Source organism: Rhinolophus sinicus, linkage group LG18 (assembly GCF_036562045.2).
Source record: "Rhinolophus sinicus isolate RSC01 linkage group LG18, ASM3656204v1, whole genome shotgun sequence".
NCBI lineage: Eukaryota > Metazoa > Chordata > Mammalia > Chiroptera > Rhinolophidae > Rhinolophus > Rhinolophus sinicus.
The window spans coordinates 1,723,518-1,742,610 of record NC_133767.1 but is presented as its reverse complement, the minus strand read 5'-3'; the positions used below and the strand labels follow the sequence as shown (position 1 = coordinate 1,742,610).

Below are 19,093 nucleotides of genomic sequence, written 5' to 3'. Positions count from 1 at the left end.
GCTCCCCCTCACACACCAAAGGCCCACCCGGATCTCAGGCACAAAACCTTCCTACAGCCAGGCGTCAGGGCCTCTCTGCCATGTACCTCCCACTGACCCCTCCCACAGGGGCTGTCGGGGACCATCCCAGCCTCAGGGAGCAGACAGCCATTGGGGACAGCTGACTCAGAGCAACGGGACTCAATGCAGACGTTCTCTGCACGTTTCTGACTCATCTCCTCAGCGGTACAACCACTCCCTGGGAGCAGGATGACACCTGTAATTACTTTAGATAAAAATACAATTCTACCCGCCCCTACAACGGGGCTCTGTGTTTTTCTTCAGATCCCAAAGCACACTCACCAAAATGTAAGGGCAACATTCACAAACCCCCAAGAACAGAGCAAGAGGTCTGCAGTGTGAACTGATGTTCGGGGTTCAGAGGGTCACAGAGTGCTCCCTGCTGCGTGGGAAAGAGCACCGCGTGACAGCAAACACAGGGCAGCCGCTGGCGGCTGGGGACACGGGGACCCGGGCACCCGCCCACAGCGGGCGGGACCTCCTCACCTGGCGGAAGCGCTTCAGGTGGACGATGAGCACGTCGGGCAGCGTCCACAGGCTCAGCGTGATGCTCCCCTGCTGCAACTGCTTGCAGTGCGGGCAGCGCCAGGCGTCGTCGGGGGCGAGCTGCGAAGGAGCAGGGGCGTGAGCGGGCGCCACGCGAGGCGAGGCTTCCCACAGGCCACCGCGGCGCTCACCGCGGCCCGGCTGGCACAACTCAGCAGCTCTCTGGAAACCACGTGATAGTGTCAACAGAAAAACACCATCAAAAGTGGCGGCTGGCCAGAGTCAGCACCCAAACATTTGCTGACTTGATTATTTTTCAAAAAGGAACCAGGTAAAGACCGGGGAGGATGTAAGTGACATCAGTGCAGTTCCCTCTCTTCCTCCTGCGTGTCCTGTGTCAGCAAACACGGCCACCACCCTCCAAGGGCAGACCATGGGGGCTACCCCAAGCGTGGCCCCCCTCCCTCTGCCCACATCCATCCAGCCCTCCGCCCCTCTGCCATCTCACCCGCCTCCTCCTCTTGGGCCCACTAGCGCCACCTGAATTTGAAGTCCTCCCTCGTTCCCTTCCCTGGACTCGAACCTCCTAACTGGTCTCTCTCCCCCAAGCACAGGATCGCTGCCAACACCCCTCCTGCTACCAACAGGACTGGTCCAAATGCCAACCTGGGGCCTCAGGTCCACCTGTCATCCCTGCAGGCGAGGGCTGCAGGCTGGGGACACGCTAAGTTCGGGGTGCAACAGGGAGGCACGTCTGCGGAGAGATTTCAAGGCCTGCTCTGCGGTTCAGAAGCTGCATCAGATCTGGGACCATCGACACACGGGGGCCAAGGTAGGGCGTGGGATTGGAAGGTGGCACCACGGAGACAGAAGAGAGAAAAGCCAAGCACAGAATCGTGGGGAACGCCTATTTCTAAGGGAAACTCAGCAGCTAAGAAACCAGGAGCCTGAGGAGGTGGAATCAGAAAACCAGGCTAATCCGAGGCGTCCCTTTTATGCGTCCCAAAGGGTGCTAAACACAGGGGTTACCCATACCAGTGCTGGGGCAGGTCAGATGTACGCTGAGCACAGGCCAGGCGACCTCAGAGAGCAGTGTTGGGAAGGCCAGTCACACAGATGAGACAGGTTTGGCAGGGAGGGAGGGAGGGACTGAGAAGGGAGGGAGGAATCGAAGGAGGGAGGGAAGGAGGGAGAGAGGGAGCCGCTGATGGTGACTGAGGCAGAGGAGGAGGAAGGCTGGCGGGCAGCTTGAAAGGGAAGCAGAGCTGAGGGAATTTCTCTCCTGACAGGGAGACCCAATCATGTTTGCAGGAAAGATGGGGAGGGGCGGAAGTTTGGGGGAGAAAGTGAATCAGCAAGTTGGACTGGAAGGGGCCTAAGCCGCCACCTGGTCAGTCCCCATCTGGGGGACATACCATGTTTCCCCCACTATTTTCTTACAGTAAAATAAGACCAGGTCTTATATTACTTTTTGCTCCAAAAGACGCACTAGAGCTGATGGTCCGGCTAGGTCTTATTTTCGGGGAACGCGGTATTACTAGTCTACATTACTTCCGTGGCCACCCAGCCCCGTGCTTGTGGTAAAGGAGCGGGCTGTCTGTTTTAACTTCCAAAGCATTACAAACGGGTACTTCTGTAAGACGTGGTAAGAATGTGATGACAACGTCTAACAGCTGTGACAGTTTCTACGCACGTCTGATTCCTGCACTTATCTTGTTGTAACTGCTACCAGGAGACCACGGCCCTGCCGACCACCCCGAGCACCGCAGACCCGGCAAACGAGGGGCTCCCTTGGCAGGCAACTGCCCCCCTTTCAGACAGTCTGTGCCAAAGTCCTTCCTCATATTAAGGCAAAATCATCTCCCTATAATTTCCAATCTTTGAGTTCTGCTTTTCAGATCAAGGAGTCCAAGCCCTCCCCCCACAAGATGGTTCCTGACACACCTGAGCCCTCAGGCTGCCCTCAGCACCCTCTTTTCAGACGTGTCGTGACTTCCAGTGGCACCAGGTCCGATCCGCCTCTCCGGTCGTGCCCCAGTTGGTCAGCCTCGTACAGTGAACATTCAAGGTAATGAAAAGCGCGGTGCTCCCACCATCTGCTTTCTGGGCGCTGCCTCTAACTCATCCTAAGGCAGCAGTCAGGACCGGTACCAATGACACTGCTATGCAACACTGACTGGCAGACAATGAAACCCCACTTATCGTCACAAGCCTCCTGCCACAGCTCACCTTCTCCTCTCCCGTGTCTGTGCTGTTTCTCTGGGGCCCGTGACGGAACTTCCCCAGAAACTCTCATTCATGCAGTCATTCCTGCGCTCCAGCACACACCCGCTGAACGCTCTCTCCGTGCCCGGCACCACTGTGGGTCGGTTCCAGGATTACTCGGTGCCCAGGACAGTCTCTGACGCTCCCTCTACCCCGTGCTCATCACACTGGCTTCGTTTGGTTCTCAGCCAGGCCGCCTTCCTCCTTACCCAGGGTCCTTCGCTGCCTTATTTACTTGACCCCCCCCACACTAGACTGTAAACAGCCCGAGGGCAGAAACGCTGTCTGTTCAGAACCGCCCTGCCAGGTCCCCAGTGCCTGGTGCAGCCGCTGGTGCACAGTGTGTGTACTCAGGGGACACTTACGTAAGAACCCTACGGAAATGCCCCCTCCTTCTGCAGCCGTGAGGTGCTCTGTGGGGCCCGCTATGGTCACCCTACCAGGTCTGCTTGCCTGCCAGGATGGCTTGCGCCATCCTCAAACATCGCCCAAATCAATTTTAAAAACCACAAAAGCTAAATAGGATAAGGTGCGTCACAGAGCGCGCCATCAGCCAGCTTCAAAGCCAAGTATTTTATCTGAGCCCCAAACTGAAAAAACATGTCTTATGAAACTATTATTAAAGGAACTAGCCATGAACAGCTTGGGGGAGAAAAGCCTCACTGGGAAGATAAAAACCATTTCCAGTATTTGAAGGACAGACAAGTATTTGTCCTCGACTGTTCTTAACAAACCCAAGAGAGAGAGTACCTGTTGGCTGTAGTAACCAGGGGCTGTATTTCAGGTTGACTTCAGTCACTATCAGAGGCAAATGTCCCGTAACTAAAAGTATGCAACCAGCGGCTGGACAACCCCCTACTTGAAATTAGGCAGAAGAACCCAACCAATAAAGAAAAGGACTCTGACGTGCCCTCCGACCCGGAAATCGCGCGACCCTCTATGTACCGGCGTGAACAGTAACAGTCAGTTGTCCCCATTACGGTCCTAACCATCAACTCAAGATGAACGCCAAGTGCTCTGCTCAGGGTGACTCCAGGGGCATCAACCTGGAGAGGCTGAAAACCCACGCAGGCCTGAGCCCCACCCACAGAGACTTGTTTACCCGTCTGTCTGTCCATCCTCTCATTCCAGTATCTACCAGGTCCCGACCATCTGCAGAGCACTGTGCCAGGTGGTCCGAGCTCGCGTCTACCAGACCTCTGTGTCTCTATCTGCACCGTCCAGTGTGACAGCCACGTGTGTCTACTGAGGACTCACAAAGTGGCCAATGCAACTAAGAAGCTAAGCTTTTCATTTATTTGGTTATAATCAATCTAAATGTAGTAGGTTCTGGCACCTGTGTTCTTTGCCCCAAAAAGTTGAGAATCACTGTTCTAGTTACTAAGCAAAGTGATTTAAAATTTCTAAACTAACATCAAAAAAATACATTTATCATTAACCATGAAAAAAAGAGGCAAAAATTAACTACAAAGGTTCACTTCTAGAGCATTTCCATGAATCAGCTTTTTCCAGAGATTTAAACAATTTTTTGTGAAAGTCCGAAAAGAACTAACAACAGTAAGATCCCCATTGCGTGTGCAGAACAGATGTAAGTGCCGACACTCCGGGGAGTTTCCTGGGACAGTTTGTTTCTCCGCTGTCACCATGCCCCCCCGCCGGCCCCCAGCCCCGCACAGCCTGTGGGGTGCTGCCCAGCTCTTACCCGCTCCTCTTTGGTGTAGAGCTGGAAACACTGGGACAGCGTGCAGGTCTGAGGCTGCTGGTGGCGCGCCTTCTGCAGGCGCACGCTTTCCGCATCTGGGATGTACTCGTCCTCAGTGCTGACAAACAAGCTGCAATGGGGGGCGGGGGGGCAGCTATCAGAGAACGTCTCACAGAAAGAACTGACACAAGACACAATCCCAGCTTCACAGCGGGCTCTACATTCACAACCAAAGACTGCTGGGTAAGAAAGTACAAGCTCTAACTCAGTTTTCTATGACCAAAATGTTCCTGAGGAGTTCTGTCTACAAGCTTACTTTCAAGAAGTCCTGGGAACTGGCTTTTCTGGGACTGGCCATGAACTGTGCTTTGTAACTACGGGCGTGCACGTGGTACAGCTTACGAGAGTTAATGGGCCTGCAACACAAGTCAAAGTAACTGCACCTGTAGTGAATATATGTCTATGAATATACTGCTTCTGTCTCATTAGCAGCAAACAACAGAAATAATAAACTGCTTAAGTAAGCGGTTTAAATAAGCGGGCACACTTGGACACTTAGCTAAAGAGAAAACAGATTTGGGTTGCAGTTCATTTAAAAGATCAAAGGTATGCTTTTAAAATAACGGAAGCAGTGACTCTACAATACTCACAAATCTTTCGTCTCCTTGTCCCATTCCACCACTAATTTCACGTGAGCAGTGCCACCTGGTCCACAAGACTTCAATGCTCTGCAGGTGCGGGAGGGGAGGGACGGGAAGTCACATGTTACTTTCTAAATAAATGTTACTTAAATACGATCATCCTCTCTGAAAGCTGAAATTATAACGTGATTACTGAAAATCTTCATCATCGTTCCCCATCAGAAATGTTTAGAGTGAGACCATTACAATAACCTCATATTTAATAACTAGGTTACAACTGAACTGAAGAAACCTTAAATTAAAATGTCTGATACAGAAATAGAGATGGGAAGATATTTCCCATCCTGTGACAGGCCCGTCCACATCACTCTTGGGTGTTCTTTACGACCGTCCCAACTTTTGGTCCAATGTGTCACCAACCCAAAGAGAGACCGAACACAGTCCCTCTGAGACAAAGTCCCCCCGGCACCTCTCCCCACCCCCCGAAGCAAGGCCTGGTCCTTGGACGATGCCCACCCCATGGAAACTGCCCTCTGTGAGGCTCCACTCCAGTTCCCCGTCCTGCCGCACGGAGCCCCACCTCCTGAGAAACTCAGTACCAACAGTCAGTATCACGCGTCTCGTATTTTCCATGCTTTGCAATGTTCTGGATCATCATCTAATGTATTAACTCTCGTCTCTAAAACCAAACAGTGACCTGCTTTCACACAGAACCATGTTGTACACTTTTTTGAATCCAGAAATGCAGGTGCTACAATATTGGTTGGAAAAAATCATCCTAATAAAAACAATACTGTGTGTTTGTATATTTACATTTCATACGTATGGCACATACGCATGTGTATCTCTAGTATTTCACTGACAGCAGCACACAGAACGTCAGGGTACACGGAGCAGTGACAATGCGACCACAGGGGAGGAGGGACACTGCGAAGAGGAAAGGAACTCTCCACAGAGCAGACCACACAGGCAAAGGCACATAGGAAACAGCCGCACGTCCAAACACCCTCGGTCCTTGTCACCGCTGGCGTCTGAGGCCTGACCCAGGGAAGTGACCGGGGCTCACACTGAGAAACGTCACACAGCGTGGACGGGGCTTTGTCTCTCAGGCCACACGAGGACTTCAAGGACAAAAGCGGTATGGTCAGAGCTCTACTTTGGAAAACGTCAGTCCTGGCGAGTATGAAGTGTCATTTGTCTGTCGTCCTGGGACATACATTCATTTGCCGTCCTATCATGAGTACCTCAGGCTTTTCTGATTTCGAGAAAGACCATAAGCACATCACACCCAAATGCGAACCTAACGTGAAAAAGCGTTTCATTGCTACACAAGCCTGAAGAGCCTCCCACACGTGCTTAGGAGGGAGTTACACCACTTCTACCGACAGCACAAGAAGTCACACCGCGCACAGGAAATTCTAGAAGGGTTTTACCTTTCTACCGTCGGGTGGCACAGAGGTTGTTCTTCCTGGGGCAGCAAGTACGTTATTCCCACCACACTGACCACCCGCAAGCTGAACGGACACACCTGCGTCAGAGGGAAAGGAGAATCAGCCGACTCTCCGAAGGCTTGCGCTTCAGCGCTGTTTCCCAAACAGACTGGGCGGAGCGCAGACTGCTCTGCAGATCGCTTCCCCACCATGCCCTGGTAGTTGGTGGCCACTGCAACACACTGCAAGTACGATTTGCTCAAATGCAATCTACACATCAACCGTGTCCTGTTGACAGATGACACGTGGCTTCAGCTGAACTTAACTCAATGTAAGCCTTCTGTGGACACCTTAGTATCGTCACCCCAATTCTGAAAATACACAGACAGACGTTCCATGAAGTCCCTCCGAGCTGAGCGTGTGCTAAACGTTACTAGACAAACAGGAGGAAGGGACACCGGCAGCGGCCAGCGCCCTTCGCACAACGAGGGCTACGTCCTCGGTCCTGAAGCTCTGCACGCAGCGACGCTAAGGACAGCTTTCCACGCTGCGGCTCAGGGCCTGGCCCCCAGCGCACAGGTCTGAGCTTCAGCGCCCCCTGCAGTGGCTGCTCCTTCCCTGGGCGTCAGCATACGCACCTGAACGCACACGGTGGGCCTCAAGAAATACTTCATCTTCTCCAGGATTTCCTTCTGCAGAAGGTCCCAGGCCACTGTCTTCTCTAAGTGCAGCACGAAGGGCAGGCCGAACCTAACGCACAAACATTGAAATCGCCTTTAGTCGTGGCAATGCCTTAAACACTGTGATTCCTTACCCATGAGCTTCTTAAACGGAATCACTACACGATTGCTTTTAGGGCAGTTCTCAGAATAATACAAATAGCAAATTTAATAGTAACACTCATAAGTGGATGAAAAAGTCAGCGAGAAGCTGACATGCCTAAATAAAATTTAACAGCTCCTGCACCAAAACGGCTTCTGGAGGGGGCATGGTGCTGGGGTACCAGGTGGCAAGAGCAGGGTCAGTGGGGATGGTGAACGGAGAGGGTGGCAGTGGACATGAACCTGGCAAACAGCAAGGGCCAAACGTACCAGAGGTTAGGGAAGGCTCCCCCAGGCGGTGGCCTTACCCTGACGGTCTGACGACAAGGCAGACACCGGCAAGCAAGTGACACTGAAATGAGCTCCTAGCCCAGGGGAGGGGCACGCAGGCCCTGCCAGCACCCAGCTCTCAGGAGCTGGAGAATCAGAGGCAGCACCAGGTTCGTGGCTTTGGCTGCGCTATAAACAAGGACGTCCAAGTGCAGCCCCTGCGGTCACGCTGCCGTCCCTGTGGGGAGGCTGAGCAGACGTCAGGAGCCTCTGGTTCTACGGGGGCCAAGATGGAGGGCCCCGGCCTGGCGTCACTCCTGCCCAGCCCAGTGCCCGACGACTGCGTCCTGCTCACACGCCCAGGTCTGTGTTCAGCCAGCTCCTCGGCCTGGGCTGCACCCCAACCCCTCCGGCAGCGCCCTCACGCTGTCAGGCCCCGGGAGGCCTTCTCCTCCAGGAAGCCCCGCTGACTCGCCCCCAGTGCTTTCCGTGCCACCCCACCACCCACATGGTGACTGTCCTGCTTCCCCACCGGACAGGGACCCGCTCCTCTCAGCAGCCCAGACAGCCAGTGCTCAGAACACAGATGCTTACTGAGTGAACGAATGAATGGACGACATGACAGTCCGATAAACCCTGACTCAGGCGGAAGCAGAGGGGCTGAGGACACCAAGGAACCCATTCCTAATACACATCACACAGCTTGCTCCCAGTGGCGCCGGACAGGGAACAAGTGCAATGTGAGACCAGCCACAAGCACGACGTGCAAACCGGCCGGCCATGTTTTCATACGACAATGTCTCCAGTTTGAGGGGACTAGCGTCATGCAGGGATTCCGCAAGTTCTTTATTCTCTATAAAAACAGTACGCACCCTTCCCTCCTGTCTCTTAAATGCACCCAGCTCCCTCTGGGCTCAGCGTCTGTGTCCCCAGGGGCTCACACAGCCCACCCCTTCTCCGCACTCGGGCTCAGCTGGCTGACACCTCCTCAGGGAGGCCCTCCTGACCGCCCTCTCTAACCCAGATTTGCCATCGCCGCCCTCCAAGCACACTCCATCACCCCAGCCTGTTTTAATCTCTTCAAAGCAGTAACGACCGTCTGAAGTTCAGTGTGTTGACTTGTTCACAGTCACTCTGCCCTCACTAGGCTGTGAGGTCCACGAGAGCACAGGTCCTGCCTTCTGTTCGCTGGGGCGTCCCCACCTTCAGGACGGCGCCCCACACACGAGCACTGGGACATCATCAAGATTCAAACCAACACGTTCTGCATTTGTTCCTAACCAGCCGTACAAAAGGAACTTACCTAAGGCAGCATTTTCAGGGGCGAATAGAAATGCCACCCTGACAGATGCTAGGAACACAAAGTCCTTCATCCCTAGAACATACCCACAACTTGTCACCACTCAGGTCACAGCACTATGGTGAGAAGGCCACTTTATTTTACTTTATTTTTAATAATTCTATTTATTTTATTTTAATTCTATTGTATTTATTTATTTTTTTAAGGAGGGCACAGCTCACAGTGGCCCATGCACGGATCAAACTGGCAACCTTGGTGTTATCAGCACGACGCTCTAACCAACTGAGCTGACCGGCCACCCCTTACGAGGCCACTTTAAAAGACACAGAGGGAAAGCGATCTGAGAGATTTCCAACTCCCAGCTTCCTGGCCTATGTTCTAGGGTATGTTCCAAACAGCTTCCAATGCAGTTTCTTCTCCCTGATGTAAGGGCCGGACTTATAAGAAACTACACTTAACTAGACTCACAGCAATTACAGGACTTGAGAGCTGAGTGGAGTGGTGCCATTGGCTGAGCCAGAGATACTGGGGGGCCAGGCTCACGGGGAAAGAGAGTGAGCTCGGACCATGCGACTGAGGTGCATGGACCAGCCAAGTAGATTCATTAAGAATTAAAAAAAAAAAAAAAAGCAGCTGTTAAGAAAGAAGCTGGATGTAGGTCTGTGGACCTAGGGCCTCAAGAGGAGCTTGAGCTGAAAATATACACATGAAACGGGCCTTTAAAACGACACAGGCTCCGAGAGCCTTTCTGACTCAGATCCTAGCACCCCAACTCTAGTTGCCCCCTCCCAGCCCCTCAGATCAGGTCAACGTACACACATACTCTCTCCAAACATCAGGGTGTTTTCACTTGTGAACTCATCCGACTGTCCCGGTCGCAGTGCTTCCCGGAGCACAGGAGGTGCTCACCTTTTTCCCTGCTGCCCGCTGCAGGCGCGGTTACACACCAGCAGGACAATCCTGTCACCTGCTCTTGCCGGTGGCACGTCCGATCTCCCGTGCTTTGCCGCAGTTTGGGTAGCAGAGGACAGTCTGTGATGGTCCAAGCCAAATTTTAAGTGGTTCAGATTGCTGTTTAAGTGGATTCCTGAAACAATAAAAAACAACTTACTTTATCTCTTCAAAATTCTTTTCATTCATTCATTACAAAGAAATTTACCCAACCAGACAAATGAAGAAGTCGCCATCTCGTAATTTAAGCTGCAATTGAACAAAAGGAACAAATGATCTACTTTGAAAGGAGCTCGTCCAGCCAGTAAGATAATTTCTTTAGCATCCATTATTTAAACCAGCCTTCCCTATCCTAAAAACTGAAAAGTAAAACTCTTCACTGTGGTGAATACTAGATACAGTGTTAGAAGGGCAAGTCTGCAGACATGACCCGCCACACAAGCTTAGAGTGCGACCACACTCTGTGCGACCACCAAGTGATTCATTTCTATAAAAAATAAAGACTAGTACATGTGGCATGACTGTCAGTATTCCAATGCAGTTTCTTCTCCCTGATTTAAGGGCCAGACTTATAAGAAACTACACTTAACTAGACTCACAGCAATTACAGGACTTGAATACAATCAACGAGACGATATCAACCTACACTAAAGTGAACAAAATACGTGTCCGACAGGCACAGTAGTGGCTGCTGAAAGCACGGTCTTCAGAAAGGCCCCAAAGCAGAGCTATCTGTCAACCAGAGGCACCCAGCAATTCCACACCCAGCACCAGGCCCTGCACTTAGTAGGAACTCAATAAATGCTTGACTAAATAATTGTTACTTTAATCCTTTGGAAGTACAGCCTAAGCAAATGATACTCCAGCTGGAGAACACTCGTACAAAAAGGAAGCCCTGCAATAATAATCATCACAACACCACCAGAAGGAGAATAAAATAAAAACTGGTTTACACAAACGTATTCACAGCAGAATTCGGACAATAACCGAAATAGCCAACAATACAAGACTTGCTGAACCTGTTAAGGTACATCAGCATCACAGTGATTTAAAATGACAAATACACAGTTAATGCCAAAATTAACTCCAAGGGAGTTAGTTTAAAAAAAAAAGAAAAGAACATAAGGAAAAACTGGATTCTTAGATATGACACCAAAAGCATAAGCAATAAGATAAAATAGACTTGATCAAAATTAACTATTTTGTATCAAAAGATACTAGCAAGAAAGTGAAAAGATAACCCACAGAAGGGAGGTAATATTTGCGAGTCATATCTCTGATAAGGGTCTAGTACCCAGTATATACAAAGAACTCTTACAACTCAAAAACAAAAAGATAATAAACAACCCCATTTAAAAATAGGGCAAGGACCTGACCAGACATTTCTCTAAAAAGGACGTACAACTGGCCAACAAGCACATGACAAGATGCTCAACATCACTAATCATGAGGGAAATGCCAATCAAAACCACAATGAGATACCACCTCACACCTACTAGAATGGCTGTAATCAAAAGACAGCAAATAACAAATGTTGCCAAGAATGTGGAGACACTGTAACCCTTATATATTGTTGGTAGAAATGAAAAAGGATGTAGTTGCTGCGGAAACAGTTTGCCAATTCCTCAGAAAGTTAAACAGAATTACCACATGGCCCAGCATTTCCATTCCTAGGTCTACACCCCAAGAGCTGAAAACAGGTGTTCAAATACTTTACATGAATGGTCATAGCAGCACTACTCAATGGCCAAGAGGTGGAAACCATCCAAATGTCCATCAACGGATAAACAAATAAAATGTGCTCTATACATACGCTGGAACACTGTTCAGCCCCAAAAGGGAAAAAGGCTTGGTCCGCGCTACAACATGCATGAGCCCTTAAACATCACGTCGGTGGAAGAAGCCAGGCACAAAGACCACAGAGCACTCCATTCACTACAGAGCCAGGAGAACAGTGCTGCTTAGGACTGGGGGGGATGGGAAACTGGGGTGTGGAGGGCAGTGCCTCGGGGAGACAATGGAGGAACTAATGAGACAGGAGCTGGGGAAATAAACTCTCACCAGAGCAAACAGTAGCTAACACGCAAGTGGCATGTTTGCGGCAAATTTCTTAAAAGCAAGTACCAGGAAAACGTTCTACAGCAAAGATTTTAGAATTCAGAAATTAAGCATCAGAGCTGGTCGCAAAATACTAGAAAATATATTTTTGATAGTAATAAATCAATAAATCAGCTATGGCATTAATAACCTTCCTGAGTGCTGTCTTAAGATACCAAAGAGGCCACTTAGGGAAGATGCAGTCTGTCCTGAGCCTCAGAAAAGGGCTGCCCCAAACGCTGACAGGAAGTGTCAGGAATGAAGGAACAGCTTTGCCTACACAGTAAGGACTGCCTACTTCCAGGGAAATTCGGCACCATAAAATTCATGCCATCATTAAGAAATGTGTGATGTGTATTTCAGCGTAATTTTAAAAAGTCTGCCATCGTGTACAGACACCCAGAAAGGCAGACGGGTGCAGCACGAACCCAGGGCATCCGGTGGAACCGCACGCTCACTCACCCCTCTGACTGAGGATTCCTTCAGGCCTGAATATTTCGGGAGTCTCAAAGGCAAAAATGGAGTCGCTTTCGTGGACTGTTTCCAGGTCATCTGTGTCACAAAAGGAACGGTGGAAGCCATCATAGTACATTTCTGTTAACACGATCTACAAACGAGAAAACCGTGAACAGCTGGATAAGCAGGAAGGCCACCGGAACTGACGTCCTAATTCTAGCTGCACCTGCCCGGAGCGTCAGGCCCTGCGCCGCTCTGGGAGGGCTCTCACAGGACCCAGCGCCCACTGTCGGCCTCAAACGAGAGAACCTGGAAGCACAACAAGCTCTGTCGGTTTGCAGAGCGCGCTGAGTCCTGCTGGAGAAGACCCCCAGAGGCTCGCAGTCTCCCCCCCTCCCAGGAGAAGAACGTAAAGAGAGGAGTGACGGGCCGGGGTTACACAACCACTCAACCTCATGGCGAGGACAGAGTCCATATCTGACTCCAAGACTCTCCTGCGTCATTACATGCTCTTTTCAGGTTAAAAAATGTCAAATAACCACAAATATTTGTATTAGGGAAAAACTGAAATCAACTCAAACGCCCACAATAGGAAGTAGTCAGCTCTATCACAGCTCCCCTGGGGCTGTAAGCCTAGTACACAGAGTGCGCTCCCTTTTCTGCACTAATACGGGAGGCTCCTAAGTAAGTCAGAAGCAGTCAAGAACAATGTGTGTAAACGAGGCCATTTTTATGGAGTCATAAATGCAGCCTATGCACAGGGACAAACAGGAACGAATATCCAGTTACAGTTGGTTACCCCTCGTTCTAAGATGCTCGGTAGGAGTCAGCGTCACATCCTAAGTTTTGTTTCTGAAAGGGCTGCGTATTGCACAGTCAGACAGAAAAACAAAAGCTGGGACAATGGAGACCTTTAGAGACTCGTTCCATGCTCAGCAGCAGTTTGTCTAGTGAGAAAGCACTGGACTGGGCAGGAGGAGGTGTCAGCCCCAGCCTGCCACCAACCAGCCCTATGACCCTAAATGAGTCACAAGGTTTCTCTGGGCCTCCTTCCAACGAAGGGGCTGAACCCCTGCGGTCCCTTCACAAACACAAACATACCACGAGTCTATGAGGTGAAAAGGGGTTGGTGGCACAGTCCACAGAAAGTGCAAGACAAATTCTCCTGGCACGTTTTTTCCTAATGATTTTCATGACCACTCTTGTTTTCTGCAGGTGAACATGCAAACGTAACACACTTTCTCCAGCGAGCTGAGATCGAAACAGACTTGTAACTGTATCACTTATGTAAACCACATGCAAAAAGCACCGGACAACGGAAAGCTTTACAGAGACAACAGGCTTGCCTCCTCAGACACACAGCTACGCTTCCCTCCCTCTCTGTCTCTCCTGCCACCCTGAATGGAGAAAAGGATCAGTGAGCTCTTCAGCGTAAGGCAGTGTGAACACTTCCTCTGCGCGCCACTACTTGGCCTGAGAAAATGTGCGCTACTTGCTTATTAGGGCAACACTGCTGCTTGTATTTGTTTTACGGACGAGGCCACCTTACCATTCAGGTGATTACACAGCAGCTTCCAGAAGCAATATAGGGAGACACTATTCGGCCATTGAATCATCTTTCCTCTATAAATCCTTAACAAGGAATTTATTTCCAACTAAAATCATAATAGTGACTTTAGAAAAGAATTATGCAAAAATATGTCAAGTCACAATAGGCCAGAAGTATTTTGGGTCAATTTAAATATAACTACTTATCAAAAATTTACCCAAAAAAGAAACTTCCGTGTCTCTTCTCTAAACAAGGTAGGAGACGGACCCAGCTTTCATCAGAGAACACTCAGCACTGAGTATCTATCGGCAGCGCACTGGCAAGATGCCGGTCCTCACCACCAGGCTGGGAAGGGGTTTGCAAGAGCCGCCGGTCCAGTTCTCTAAGCTAAGCCTTGTTGACCTTCAGATACCACGAGGGGGCTCTGCCCCTATAAGCGTCCGTGAGAATGACTTAAGAAGTTAAGTAGTTATACTTTATGAACAAAGCTAAAAGGTCTCGGTGTAAAGTCACAGCTTTTCCTTTTAAAGATATACACAGAATTAAACGAAGCATGCAAATGGTTGTGTACCTTGTTCTCCTCCGGGTTTGATGATTTTTTCCCCAATACAGAGGCAACTGGTTTTACATTTCTATCTAACCACATGTGGCAGAGAACTGTTAAAATATTCCAGGAGAACAGAAAGCAACACTTTTGTGGCCCTCGTGTAATGGGTGTTAGCAGGCATACTACCTGATCAGTGGGGATCTTTGTCTCCATAGAAACTGCTTCCCGAAGTCTGGCAACAGTCCCAGACAGCGGCACGGCCACGCCAATCCTCATGCAGTGAGAACACTTCCCTTGATACACTACGGTGACATAGAGAGGCCTGTGCAGATCAAAGTCAGATCTTCTCATTAGTTGCTTATTCCAACTAAAATATGGATGCAAAACAAACCTGGCTGGACATCGACACAGAACGGAAGCTCACCCACACACTTGGAAGCCAAATAGAAAAGCTTCCTGTGGACCTAAGTAGGACTATCAAACAATAATCAAGAGCTCTCTGGAAAAGGTAATCTTCAGAAAATAAAAATAGAACATAGCAATACTTGGTTCTACACTTTGTATTTTCTTAAAACAGTGTAGCTCCTGGAAATTTTGAGAAACAGTTCAAATAAAGTAATTAATTACAAGTGCAACGTAAGGTCTCTAGTGAACCTAGAATGCACCCAACCTTCCCCCTCCCCCATACCGTCGATGGGGGGCCAACTGAATGGCCGCACCTGCCCCATGCACCTGCCCGACACCCTGCAAACTCACACAGGAATTCCTAAGTTTCGGTCAGGTTTTAGCAACGCCTGCATTCAATTTGTCACTAGTCCCATTACTTGTCTAATTAAGTAAGAAGACGTAAGAGGAGCCTACAGAGGAAGAACATACATAGGAACATACGGTCTTCCTCTCAGTAAATCTGTTCTTACCTTGTGTGGGGCAGAGGAATTGGCAAAGAAATGCAGAGAAAAGGGTCGAACGTGTTGCTCTGCTTCTGACAATGAGGACACGTCAAAGAAGATCTTCAAAAACAAAAGTGCACGAGCTCACATTAGGACGACCTGCAACTGTATTACAACAGCAGAAGCAGGCAACAGGGGGAAACTGGCTTCGCTCGTACCTGTACTGGGCTTGAAAAAGTTCCTGTACAAAAGTGCTACAGACGGGAAAAGATGGTCCCTCGGGCATCATGTCCGTCTCTGATGGTGGCTTAAAAGAAGAAAGCACAATTTCACAGACTAGAAGCACCAATTACTGACTGATGGTGACCCTGAAAAAGTCACAAATGTCCCTGACTTCTTGTACAAGCTGTGTGTCAGGTCCCGATGTTTCAGTGAAAGGTTTCTGCTAAACGAACCGAACACAGCTGCCAGGACAGGACGTGCGGGGTCCTAGGACTCATGTCCCCATACGCACGTCCACAAACCGGGCTTATCCCCATCTCTGCCCACCCCACCCCCGCCCCCTGACGGCCCGGAGCCCCGCCCCTGACGGCCCGGAGCCCCGCCCCCTGACCGCCCGGCGCCCCGCCCCCTGACCGCCCGGAGCCCCGCCCCTGACGGCCCCGAGTGCCCCGCCCCCTGACGGCCCGGCGCCTGCGCGCTCACCTTCACCGGGGGCTGGCCGCTCTGCAGCACGGCGTGATTGAGGTCCTCGTGAACTCGGTCCAGAAGCCACAGCAGAAACTCCTGGGCGTCGTGCTGGGAATTGCCCCGGTACTGCAGTGCGTTCTTTGACACAATGCTCTAGACAGGTAAGTAAATCAGCATGAAGAGTGGTAAATTGTGGCTTTAAACACACACTGTTCATAATCCCAAACAGGGGGGCAAGACGGCAACGTCAAAACCGGTGTCAGCGTAAAAACCCACCCCCAGGGCCACGTCCCAAAGCCTCCCAAATGCGCCCACTTGTAGGAATTGGCTAAAGGAAACCATCCAAACGTGTAAGAAGATACTCATCCATCAGGCTTTTTAATAGCAAAAAGCTGGCGGTAACTTGAACAAGTTAAAAACGAGAATTGTTACAAATATCACATCATTATTTTGCACACCTGAAACTAATATAATGTTGTATGTCAATTATACCTCAATTTTAAAAAGGAAAAGAAAAAAGTGAGAACTGGTTCAATAAGTAACGTGTATTAGATTATAAACCAAAGTATAAAATAAACAAGTCTACATAACATAAATGACTGAGTGACCAAGTGGGAGGAAGAGACTATCTTCCTTACAGAAGAATTCCAAAGAGTTTTATCAATAACCCCCTCCAGGAGTTGGACCTTAACCCGCACCCCCCACCCCACCTGGAGCACAGCTGTGATAGTGACTTGTTTCCCAAGACTACAGCGTGGGAGACGGTAGCCGCTGACAGGGCAGGTCGTAGGTGAACTGGTTAAGATCATGGGCTCCCATCTCTGTCCCGCCACTTACTTTGTGTGAGGCCTGGACCTTCTCTCCTCCGATATGAAAGGATTAGTGTGACGGTTAAGTGAGGACGCACACAAAACATGTCACATGTCAACGAGGTATGAGAGGCACTCACATCTCAGCTGTGAGCATTGGACTGGAAGTAAGGAGGAAGGAGAGGTGACAAGTGCACAAAGGAGGGCAGGTAGGAGACATGACATGCTGAGGGTCTAAGCTAGGCAGTGAGGACAAATGTGAAGGCAAGTCTGGGAGATTTACGAATTGAGGCAGTAGCACCAATAGGATCTGTAGCTAATGAATGTGGAAAGTGAGGAGGGCGGCATTAGCATCTTACCTGGGTGATGGGCAACCAGAGGTGCCCTTTATCAAGGCAAGAGAAAAAGGGAAGAAGCCTGGCAGAGAGGATGGTAAGTCCCCTCGGATGTGCTGCATGTGAAGATGTGAAGTGCTATGGACCCTGCAAGTGGGATTAGCTGGTAAACAGCTGAGGACTCCAGATCTGGGCTCAGTGAAGAGTCTGTGCTCAGGACGGAGATCTGGGAGTCAACAGACGGGTGGCGGCGGAAGGCATGAGTGTGGCTGGGATTGCGCAGACTCAATCATGAGAGATGACCCCAGGGGACAGCTATATTTCGGGGGATCGCAAAGAAGACCAAGAAAAGGCCATCAAAGATGTGGCAAGAAATTCAGGAGAATGGAGTCGCAAGAGTCAAGAGAAGAGAGTTGGGCAGGAGAGAGTGATCACAAGAATGAGACAAAGAATTAAAAACCGCCCATTGTACTTTCCAACTAATGTGATGATAATAGAGATGAAAACGGGGACAGAGTTCTCATTCAATTACGAAAAACCACCACAACTTGATGGTCAATTAGATGTGAATGAAATGTAAAGTTGATTTACAAAGATCCAAATTTAGGGAGGAAAAAAATCAAAGGTACACAAATGAGAGAGTATGGAGGGAGGGGAAGTGCCTCCAAAGGAGGTGAGAGAGACACAGAAGTGGTTATGGGTTCACAGAAGTTAGACAGGAGGCAAGGAACCTTGGTTTTGCTTAGTCTGCTTTTCATTGTTTTGTGGAGAAAGCACAGGACAAGTGCCAAGAAGAAGTCTCAGGTAGGGACAAATCTCATGGCATGTAGCTGGGGCACAGAAATGGCCAGAGCACTGCAAGCTTCGTTCAGGACCCTCTCTCATTTACCTCCAGTGGGTGGGGGGGAATCCTCCGCATGTGTACCCTAAGAAACAAAGCGGGGGCGGCCCGGTGGCTCAGGTGGCTGGAGTGCTGTGCTCCTAATGCCGATGGCCACCGGTTCGATTCCCACATGGGCCAGTGAGCTGCGCCCTCCACAGCTAAAACTGTGAACAATGGCTCTACCTGGAGTGGGGCTGCCGTGAGCAGCCAGAGGTCGGTGTGGGCTGCTGTGAGCTGCCGTGGGCTGCCGTGAGCTGCTATGGGCTGCCATGTGCTACCATGGGCTGTTGTGAGCTGCCGTGGACTGGTGTGAGCTGCCGTGAGCTGCTGTGAGCGGCTGACCGACTGCCTCAGCCAGGGGAGCGCAAGGCTCATAACACCAGCAGGGGCAGGGAACTGCACCCCACAATTAGACTAAGAAACAATGGCTTAAACACTGGGGGGCTGGGGGGTGAGAGGGGAGTGCCAAAACAAACAAGAAACAAAGCAGCTAAAGTCAAATGCTTCACTATATGTCAAAGCAAATAGTTTATGGACAGTGTCCATCGAATTTCCAGGTGGAGATGCCATTCCTTATCAGGATTGCATTACGTCTGATTTATGCATCCTGCCCCCATCACTGCCGCTCACGCAGCCTGTATCCACCGGTGGCTGTGGACCAGGCACTGCACGGAAGCCACTCCGCAGGATTTTTGTTGGGCACGATGGAACAGGCCGCGGGGACGCCCCAGCCCGCTGCGACTGGGGCCGAGGCTGCTGTGGGTCAGCCTCACCCCAAATGACGTCACCGACACAGGGAAGTCTGCAGGAGATGTCACTGCACGTGCACAAACACAAAGGCTCCTTCCTCTTCCTGACATGTCACAGTGGTGACATCTTCCCGCTGCGGATACCCAAGGGACTATTGATTT

At 50.3% G+C, this 19,093-nt stretch overlaps 1 protein-coding gene across 1 annotated transcript in view; it reads right to left on the bottom strand.

Moving 5' to 3' along the window:
• The window catches only part of USP31 (ubiquitin specific peptidase 31), a 51,486-nt gene that overhangs the window by 16,936 nt on the left and 15,457 nt on the right, over positions 1-19,093 (bottom strand). The window contains 11 exon segments of the mRNA XM_074322568.1: positions 547-666; positions 4,514-4,643; positions 5,164-5,241; positions 6,588-6,682; positions 7,223-7,334; positions 9,885-10,062; positions 12,486-12,630; positions 14,762-14,897; positions 15,493-15,585; positions 15,684-15,772; positions 16,171-16,308. Of these exon segments, the coding sequence (XP_074178669.1) occupies positions 547-666; positions 4,514-4,643; positions 5,164-5,241; positions 6,588-6,682; positions 7,223-7,334; positions 9,885-10,062; positions 12,486-12,630; positions 14,762-14,897; positions 15,493-15,585; positions 15,684-15,772; positions 16,171-16,308 (1,314 nt within the window).